The sequence below is a fragment of the Oxyura jamaicensis genome, chromosome 2 (assembly GCF_011077185.1).
Source record: "Oxyura jamaicensis isolate SHBP4307 breed ruddy duck chromosome 2, BPBGC_Ojam_1.0, whole genome shotgun sequence".
Lineage (NCBI taxonomy): Eukaryota > Metazoa > Chordata > Aves > Anseriformes > Anatidae > Oxyura > Oxyura jamaicensis.
Window position 1 is genome coordinate 129,239,705 of NC_048894.1, and position 10,170 is coordinate 129,249,874.

General features: G+C 42.6%; 1 protein-coding gene across 3 annotated transcripts in view; it reads right to left on the reverse strand.

The window, feature by feature from the left end:
* Nucleotides 1-194: 194 nt before the first annotated feature.
* Nucleotides 195-10,170, reverse strand: part of PAG1 (phosphoprotein membrane anchor with glycosphingolipid microdomains 1) — a 101,344-nt gene continuing 91,368 nt past the window's right edge. For all 3 annotated transcript variants that reach the window (XM_035316604.1, XM_035316605.1, XM_035316606.1), the window contains 3 exons: nucleotides 7,876-8,474; nucleotides 2,828-2,887; nucleotides 195-960 (listed from right to left, as the gene is read on the reverse strand). In XM_035316604.1, coding sequence (XP_035172495.1) covers nucleotides 610-960; nucleotides 2,828-2,887; nucleotides 7,876-8,474 — 1,010 coding nt within the window. In that variant the 3' untranslated portion in view covers nucleotides 195-609. The remainder of the gene's footprint in view (nucleotides 961-2,827; nucleotides 2,888-7,875; nucleotides 8,475-10,170) is intronic.

The window sequence follows — 10,170 nt, forward strand, 5'->3', positions numbered from 1 at the left end:
GTGAAGTAACTGTTATTTGCGCTTTAGTCGTAATGACAGTGGAAAGGACACACCGATGTCCTGACTCCATCTCAGCCCCAGCTGGCTGCAAGGACTGACTTACAGCGCGCTCCCAAAGACACAGAGGTTATCACACCTTCCCCAGCCCTGCAAAGTCAGCCTGAGGAGAGGCGTGACCATCTGTGAGTTGCTCCACAAAGTGGATGCCCAAACTTGAATGAAGAATGATTCTTGAAAAACATGTTGAAGAAAATGACATAAAATAATTTTCTAAAATGAAAAGCTAGCTTTGTGTAAAAGCAGTCTTTTTGGTATGTGATCCTATCAGGACGACAGACATGGCACTCCTTCCCGAATTCTGACCATCTGGGAACTAACAATAAAAAGGTAACCATAAAAAATAAGTTTTCCCGTGAGCCTCCATCCACCACCCAGAACAACCCCATGGATATCACACCCAGGCTGAAGCATGCAAGGCTTCTTCACAACTTCTATTCCGTACTTAGCTTTGTTCCTCAAAATAAGAAGCGATTCCCTCTCCTTGTCTCACATGTTCCTTTGAAAACACCAGCAGATAAGATAAAGGCTGAAATCTGGCTGCCAGAGTAGTTAAAGTCTGGTGACATCCCTGTGGTGCTGCAAGTCCCCTATGCTCTCATAGTCATTCTCTCCCGAAAGAGCAGTGTGGTTTGTGTTAGGCACAGACAAGGTCCTGTCTTCTTCTTGGCTCACTGCCTGGATAGCTTCATAGTCAGGCTCCAGCTCCCCGTTGGGTCTGTCTGCTGACTGAGGCACAGTGGTAGTACTGAGGGTGTTTTCAAAGTCCTTCACGCTTGCATAGAGGCCACTGCAAACAGACGGGGACCTCTGAGATGCGATTTCTTGAATACAGGTGTAAGGAGAATCTAGTGCCTTGATGGCCTGTCCTGGCTTGCTCACTGAAGAGTACATGGCAGAGATCTAGGAAAAAGAGACACCCGCTGAGTGTTTAAGCATGGCATAAAGCTTGGGTGCCAGTCCGTCCCCCTCCCACCACCAGTATATTGAAAGACAGGACCTTCCAATAAATACATATCCTTTCTCACAAATTTGTTTTTCTTGCATGCATTTATAAATTTATTGTTTCCTTCAAAAAAGAATGATGACATTTAGAAAAGTAAAAGATACTTGAATATATCCCTGCAGGCAAATCAGATCCAGGACTGGCTTTGTGAGCCAAAGCTCTTGCAAGCTTTGTACTGGAGCTAACTTGGGCTGAATGAGACAGGTATCAAAGCGATGATCAGGTTTAGCTGCTGGAATGCAAAAGAAGGATGCTGCCTGACCTTTGCTCTTTCCTTTTAATGGGAAATTTTCCAGCTTTTGCAGACACTGCAATAGGACAGCAGTTATTTGTTGGTTTTATAGGTGCAACCAAGGAGGGACCAAGACATGAAGGGAACATTAAAAATCAGGAGGAAAATCAGAAAATAGCAAATAGTCAGTGCTGGCCTTGATGTGCAAGGTCTGTTCCTTTGACTGAGCTGCACCTCAGTCACTGCCTATCAGAACTGAAGACCAGAGACTAGAACCTCTCAGCTGCTGCAAACACAAGAGGGAGCAGGAATTTCTCTCCTTCTGGCTCCACAGGGGGTGGGTAGAACACTGAACCCTCAACAAGGGTAGAAAAACCTTCCTGAAAGTAAATTTCTAAGAGCGCAAATCATATAAGCAGTACTCTAGAAAAGCACTCAGAAGAGGTGGTATGCCCAAATTGCTGCACAAAGGTGGCCCTTCATGAATAGGTGAAGGAGAAGCCCACGTCCACGTGTCCCTGTGCTCCTGGCTGGTGCCCAGTGCAGGAAGCACTGAGCCCCTCTGCCAGTCGACGTGCATAACTTCCCTCTCATGGGCCAATTTGCTTTGGTACCTAGCACTGGAGTTGCCACACAGCTCCTCTGCTACGTTTAAAGTCTTTCCCAAGCATGCAAGGCCACCAGGGATTTGTATCAAACCAATTAAAATAGTAAATTGTCAAGAAAATGCCCGTTACCATTAAACAGTACTGAGTGATGCAGATGAACCAAACCACTTCTGTTAATTCTGTAGTTTATTAATTATTTTTGATAAAGAGAGACACCAACTTCAGATGGCAATGCTTCTTACTTTTTACCTATTTCAGTCAAGCAAACAAAAACCTTTTTTTCTGCTAAACAATGTTTCATCCCCTTTCCAGCACTGAATTACATGAACCGAGATGAAGGGTCGGTGTATTCGTTCAGTGCTTCTCCCAGCAGAAAGCTGTAGCTCGTGCAGCTCATCACCAAGGTTGTGTGTACTTTCATGTCCAGAGAACATATTTTTAAATTGTACAGAAGCACCGGATATGGTCACAAGCAATCTTATTTCTTTTTCACTTTTCTATCTCTGTTTCAATATCCTCAATGTCTTTGACTAACAAACATTTAAAAGAACAGTTTATGTTCCAGTGCTTTCATTGTGCTTCAGAGCCCCGTACACTTTGAATGGGAAAGGCAGGGCAGGTTTCAAACTTCTTAAGTAGAATTTGGCAACCAAACCAAGGAGCTGCCCTAATGATCAGCTAATTGGGGCCTCTCATTATTTTCAGATGCCTTTTTTTAAGCCTATTGGCCTGACAAAGCCATATGCTAGAATACTGATTTCAGAAGTATGGCAGTGCAAACTCTGCACAGAAAAACTTCAGCTTTCATTTTCCCTTCGGACAATTTCACCTTTCTTAGATCCTGCTTAATCATGCAGAGCTTATGCTAATTTCTGCCTGAAAAAGGTCTCTAGCTAGTTATTGAATTTCATGCAAGAAACCTACCTCGTCTTCTGTAAGAGATGGATCTTCCTCCCGAGACTTGTAAGACATCGAACTATGCCTCTGTAAAAAAGGAAGAAAGAAAGAAAAAAAAAAGGCTCATTACCAGTCAACAGCGTGGAACCCTCACATTACAATCAATACATTGTATTTTATGGTCATTTGCTCACTAGTTCCATTTTATGGAGCTAATATCCAGCGTACATCTCTGGAGATAACAGCCCTGAGGTTAGTAGAGCTTTTTAATGTATCTGCTCTTGTGCTGACCTAAAAGGGGCAAAAATAATGTAATGGTTAAAACAAACTCTGCTGCACCATATCCCTGACTTTAAACTTCCAATGAAGTAAAAAAAAGTGTCTGCAGAGGCTTTTGAACAATTAAAAGTGAGGTGCTGTGAAACACTAGCCGGCCTTCTGCTTGATCTTCAGATACACTCCTAGATTACAAAAGAACTACACTGAACTGGAGCCTTCCTTATGATTACTGTCCTTCCTTCAGCGGGCTCGGAAGTGCTGCAAGGCAGCTGTATTCTCCTCCACCACAAAACATAACAGCTACTCAAAGGTGCTCTCACAACCTTCAGAGCCACGCATGTGGAAATGACCCACTTCAATGCATCCTGAGAGGGGAACCTAAATTGTCAAAGTGTTTGTCTGGATCCAGTTCACATGCCAGTTACTAAAAGCATAAGGCAGAAATTGGGTCATGAAACTTTGGGGAAAACCATTTTACCATTACAAAGAATGTCTTAGGATCAGCAAGTTTGCCGATGGCACCAAGCTGTGTGGTGCAGCTGACATGCTGGAGGGAAGGGATGCCACCCAGAGGGACCTGGGCAGGCTCCAGAGGTGGGCCTGTGCGAACCTCATGAGGTTCTACAAGGCCAAGTGCAAGGTCCTGCATCTGGGCCCAGACAATGCCAAGCACAAATACAGGCTGGGTGGAGAATGGGTTGAGAGCAGCCCTGAGGAGAAGGACCTGGGGGTGCTGGTGGATGAGAAGCTCAATAAAGATGAGCCAGCAATGTGTGCTTGCAGCCCAGAAAGCCAGCCGTATCCAGGGCTGCATCAGAAGCATCGTGGCCAGCAGGGTGAGGGACGTGCTGTGCTCAGCTCCCAGCACAAAGAGGACATGGACCTGTTAGAACAAGTCCAGAGGAGGGCCATGAGGGTGATCAGAGGGCTGGAGCACCTCTCCTGTGAAGACAGGCTGAGGGAGCTGGGGTTGTTCAGCCTGGAGTAGAGAAGGCTCTGGGGAGACCTTACAGCGGCCTTCCAGTGCCTAAAGGGGGCCTACAGGAAAGCTGGGGAGGGGACTCTGTGTCAGGGGGTGTAGGGATAGGACATGGGGAAATGGCATTAAATTAAAAGAGGGGGGATTAACATTAGATATCAGGAAGAAATCCTTCACTCAGAGGGTTTTAAGGCCCTGATACAGGCTGCCCAGAGAAGCTGTGGATGCCCCATCCCTGGAGGTGTTTAAGGCCAGGCTGGATGGGGCTTTGGACAGCCTGGTCTGGTGGGAGGTGTCCCTGCCCATGGCAGTGGGTTTGGAAATAAGTGGTCTTTAATTTTCCTTCCAACCCAAACCATTCTGATTCTGTGACTTTTATTGCAATCAGAACCCTGGCTACAGGCAGACGTGCAAGTCCTCCCCACCAGGACAAGCAGACTTTACTGAACTCCTGCTCCACATTTTGAAGTTTACTGCAAATTTTACACTTAAAATATTTCAGACCTCCTCCAGTACAGACCAAGATGAAGAAGTAGGGCTATTTTTAGCAGAGCCAATTAAATATTGCTTCCAGAAACAAATGAAACACACAAGATTTTTTTTTTCCCTCTGTAGAGACTCATTACAACAGATTCCTTCCTACTTTCACTTTTCTTGGTGGTTTAATCCTGAAAAATTCCAAACTTCAGGCTCCTGATGCAGGTCTGAGGAAGACTCTGACCCAAAGCACTCTGAAGTCTGCTCCTGGTGGGGCTTCCTTCTGGCCTAACATCTCTCTTACTTCTGACTCACTGGCTGGAGAATGTACTCTTCAACCTGTGGTTTGCTTACTCACCAATTAAAAAAAGTTCAAATGCATTTTGGCGTAGCCCTTTATTGAATATGCTATACTACAGATGCTCAGTTTATTTGTTCTTGTTTGCGGGATATGGTTTGTCTTGAGGAGTAAGTTTTTAGTGTTAATTTTGGCCATTAAAACAAATATGTGCTAGAAGAAATCTGCAGTGATGTATTTTTCTCTAATTGGTATGTTTGTGAGCACCATGTGTCAGGATCCCTTCTACTGTTTCTCACTCCAGTATTGAGAAATATCCCCAAGTGCTGACGGTCCTGTTCTTGTCTCCCTGGTATGCAGCATTCTTTCTTCTAAATGTGGAACCTGTGACACATTGATTTTTAAGGATATCATCATCTTGGAAACAGAAGAAAAGACTTGCTCCTAAACATCTTGTACCTAACAATTTTATAAATTACATTTGAAGCCTCAACACAAACAGAACATGTCCTTATTTTCTTTCCACTTTCTTTTTGTTCTTCAACAGCACTGGAGTTTTTGCTCGTTGGCTTGGCTGTTGCTCCTGACTCAGGCACCAGAACAAGAACACCATTCTCCTCTGGTACATTTGGAAGAGGCGCTTTGCCCATCCTCAGGCTGTGCAAGTCTGAAACCAGATGGGCAGCAGCCAAACGTACACACAGAGAGCATTTCTACCAGTGCTCCTGGGTTTGCTCACTCTGGAAAGGCCTGGGTGAAAAAGAGGACCTGTATTGCTGTATCTGATTCTGGAATGCTGATGGAGCAATGTGCTTCTTCGGGATCCAACAGGTACTACCTGGGGGCACACCTCTGCTGGTAATGAAACAGTGCCAGGCACAAACAGTGGCACCAGAACTCCTCTTCATGCTGTTAAATTCTAGAGCAGTCTCTGACTTGGCCAGCCTTGCTCCCTCCCAAACATGACAGGAAGCAAGAAGAGACACCTATGGAGTCTGTTTAACTAAAAGAGTTACAAATATAAAATACATTTCCATAAACATCTTGTTCTTGGTTGCCACATCTGAAAAACAGGCATTGCGTGAAGAAGCAGAATAGAGGGAAAAATTATCATCACCACAACAGAAAAACAATCCAGCAACCACCTCCACGTACAATGCTGACAATAATGACATTTATATATTCAATCAATTACCATTTCCAACTCTGCTGCAGCTGTAGCTCTCAAGGACAGGACAGACGCACGCCTCGATGCATAATGCATGTACCTAGCAGAGGACTTTGGAACGAGCTGACGCTGCTGAGGCTTAACTCAGGATGACTTTAGCTCTGAATAAATTTTAATTAGAAAAACACTTTTTTTTTTTTTTTTTTTTTTTTTCTGGCACTTCGGGGACTGCATGTGTCATTTCTTGATTAATCCTTCAAAACCTGAAACATTTTAATCAATTTCCAGTCCTCGCAGTCACTGGCATTGTATACATGGTATACTGGGGAAGTACCGAGCAGCAAATGCATTGCCTTTGTATCAGTGACAGGGAAAATACAATGATTTTCTGGAAGTCTTTTCACACCTGGTAGGGAAAATGTCATTAGTACTGAAAGCTGTTTCTCTAAAAGATTAATTAGAAATTACATGTGGCCTGAATTTGGGGGGAGGGAAGTGTTGATGGATTATTATTGACAGTCTTATCTTAATTTTCTACCTAACAAGCTAATTATTTTTAAGAATGTGCAGCAAAGACTCTGGATAAAAAACTTTTAGATTTTGAGTAGCCTTTCCTTTGTTCATATCGATTCTCTAGGGCTTTATAAATTACATGGTTAATCAGTTATTTAACAAGATATTTTTCTGCCCTCTGCCTGCATTACTGAAGTACTTCAAACAAGAGAACAAAAGAAGCAAGTAACAATACCTCAGCTATCCTATGAGTTTTCAGGTAAATATTTACATTAAAATGTTGCATCACACCTGAAGAGTTTTGGAAATGTTTGTCAATAGCTAATACTATTTCACGACTCAGACTCCAAAATTATATTATTCTGTTAAAGTCACAGTTTTTTCCTTCACAATTACAAATTATTTCAACTAGTTCTGAAAAATGTGAACTCAACAATTCGTGACAATTCTGTGCAATGATTCAAGAGTATTCTTGCAATTAATTCTGGTGAAAAACTGAGAGTGGTAAAACAACTTGTTGAAAATGTCATCACTCTGTTTTTCAAGGATTTCACCACTAATTTGTCCCTAGGCTAGGAAAAAGAATAAGCTTCTGAAAAAACACATTTTTTGGCTGTGATTTCACCAGGTTCATTACTCTGTTCACATGTGACAAACAGAATTCAATAAGTATAAAATCTACCAGTTGATAAAGTCTTTGCAGCTTTTATGGCTAGCTTAATGGAGATACCTTGTTTAGTGCTCATTCTTTTGTGATCCTTTTTATGTAGGAATAGCTGAATATCACCTACAAGACCAAAAGAAGATCTTACATGTTAAAAGTCTACAATCACAATCTCTCTCCCTCTCTTTTTCTGTCCCTATTATCCCCTACAGAGGGAGACCAGACGAAGCTTTAAGCAGATGCCTAACAGGAAGTTACGCTGAAGTGGCCCAACAGAAGAGGCACATCTAAAGCTAAGGTATCTGCCAAAAATGCCTCACTCTTCCGTCCACTAATTTAGGTTTTACTAGAAAAAAAACAAGGGTGAGATTCTGAACAATATAAGGTTGTTAATAAAAGCACTGGATACCTATTGTAACTGCTCCTACAAGTATAATACCATTAAATAAAGAAGCAGAGGATGAACAGTATGCTGCAAGGATCCTACATGTAGGTTCCAACAAGATGAATAAATATTTTTACTAAAGAGTAATGCTGTACTATGCATTTTCCTATTTCTATATTTTACAGTCTTGCATCAACTTGAGCGTTATTTTTTTCTGTTTCTTGCCATTTTTTGTTATTTAAAAAATATTGCTCTGCCTTGTGTGTTCTGTAGTGATTATCTGTCTGTTTGACAAGGACAAGTAGTATTTACCTTCTCTGGTTCACTTGCTCCTTCTGTTCCTTCTCCTTCTTCCACTTCTTTTTCTTGCACATTCTCATTTTCATCAAGAAGTTTCATGGGAACTGGAGGGGGAAGCTCATCTTCTACATCTGGTGTGTTGTCAAGAGGGCTTTCTGAATTAGCACTTTGGCGACTTTTTTTATTTCGGTCTACAGATGCGTATTCTGCTGATTCAATTCTGCACTCAGGAGTCTGATCCTGACCTTCAGACACCATCAGTGAAGCTGCTGACTTTCTATTGCAGCTTCTTTCCATGTTGGCTGCTGCTCCAACATCTTTGATTTCCTTCACAGTTTCATACAAGCAGTCTTCAACTATGTTCTCTTGAGAGGAGCTGTCTTTTAAGACTTCGTAAGGCCCTTCCATTCCAAGACCTTGATCATTTTCTGCATTCCTAGCTGAGATGATGGTTTCCATGGTATTGTTAGGGGGAATACTGGGTAGTTCCCGGCTCTGGTGACATTTTATGGATTTTCCAAGACTGTCTTGTGGATCTAGCAGGTCAGAGACAGATGTTTGTACTTCTTCATAAGGCTGGATACAGGCAGTTGTACTGTCCTCTGAGAGCACTAGAGAAAATTATAAAGAAGTATTTAAAACAGCCGCATGACTAAGAAAGCTGAATGCTATTTGGTATTCTCTACGTTACTCTGTTTTTGTGTCTTATTAAAGAGAATAAGTGACAGTGATGCCTGGAAATATCTGGTAGTTATCATGTTTGCAGTTTAGTAAAAGCTTTCTGTTACAGAGCTTTCTGCACTCCACTGTTAAAGTGTAATTCTGACAACATCTTAAATGCTTTGTGCACCCCCTGATCACTTTACAGAGCAACAGTATTCACAACAAGGACAGGTTGGGTGGGTAGGTGCAGGCAGGCACTTATGTTCTTCTGGCTTTTACTCGGTTATATTGAATGCTTATGGACGGTTCAGTAGTATCAGATGGGGAACGCTGCTGGGAAGCCTCAAACCCATTGCATTTAAAATACCTTTGAGATTTTCCTCTTTCCACTTCTTTATCCTTTGTAATCAGAAAAGAAGGCTGTCCTGCTTTTTCCCTGCCCAGCCCTCACCTCGTTCAACATGCTGGCCAAATTCTCATCTGCATCACACCTTGCCCAACCTTGTTAAGTCAGCCTCACTGCACACCCCACCAGGAGCTCCTTATTGGAAGGCTGTGCCATAGTTCTCCTAGTCTCACACCACATAATGTAGGCTGACAACCTACTAACAAGCCAGCCATATGCACAAAGGAGAAGATTAGACTTCAGAAAGTAGTGTTAGGCAGAACATGTTATTTTAAGTTGCAGAAGTGGGCCACGTGTCACTGTCACAAAGAGGGTATCAGGGACTGAAATTTATGGGACCTCATCTTACGTTGCACACGTGTGACCTTTACCTGCATTGAGGGATGTATACGTGGGTACATACAAGCAAGTTTCAGATAGTAAAAGATATTACTTTGTGACACCATTTCTTTGAAAAATCACTTCAGAATAGCTTTACAGTACAGTTCCTATGGTATTCTCTCAGAAGAATCTACCTATTCTATTTCCTTTGATGTGTTTGACATCATGACACCAAGTGCTGCTGAAGCAATCAGTGCCACTGATTTAGTGGTTGTCACATGTATTTCTTTATACTGGGCACTGGACATGCAGACTTACACAACACCACCCCTAGGAGCTGTAACCTTGCAGAAAAAATACAAGTTTGAGTTTCAGGCATGAGACAGTAATTATTGTCTGAATGGGAAACGTGAGGAGAAGAAAAGGAAAACATCTTGCTCTATTTGCTTGCCTCCTGCATACACCTGGGGAGGAACAAGTCACATTCAAGGTGTCCTGTTCACTCCCCAGACTTCCTGAGGAACATCATGACCAGCCTGAGGAAGCTGGAACATGTTTTCCCATTCTGGTCTTGACCCTCAGGGACTTCTGTGCTCTGCAAAGGACTTGGCATAGACAGGCAGCCACCAGCAAAACTCTGGCAGGTTGGTCAAAAGAAAAAATAATACATTTGGTGCTGCTCCCATAGCCCTGCCCCTGATCAAAAGGCTAGCAGAAGCAGAAAAATAGCTATTAACAAAAAGGATATTTAAAGCATAAAATAAGAAAATAAAGCATTTTTTTTTCCTCTTATGTGAAAGGGTTGCTATGCAAATTGTAAGCCGAGTAGTATCTGACAGTCTGAAAACTGTCTGATAGTTGACAGCTGTACTGGGTCTGGCTGGGATGTGAACTTTCCCTGCAGCAGCCCACACAGT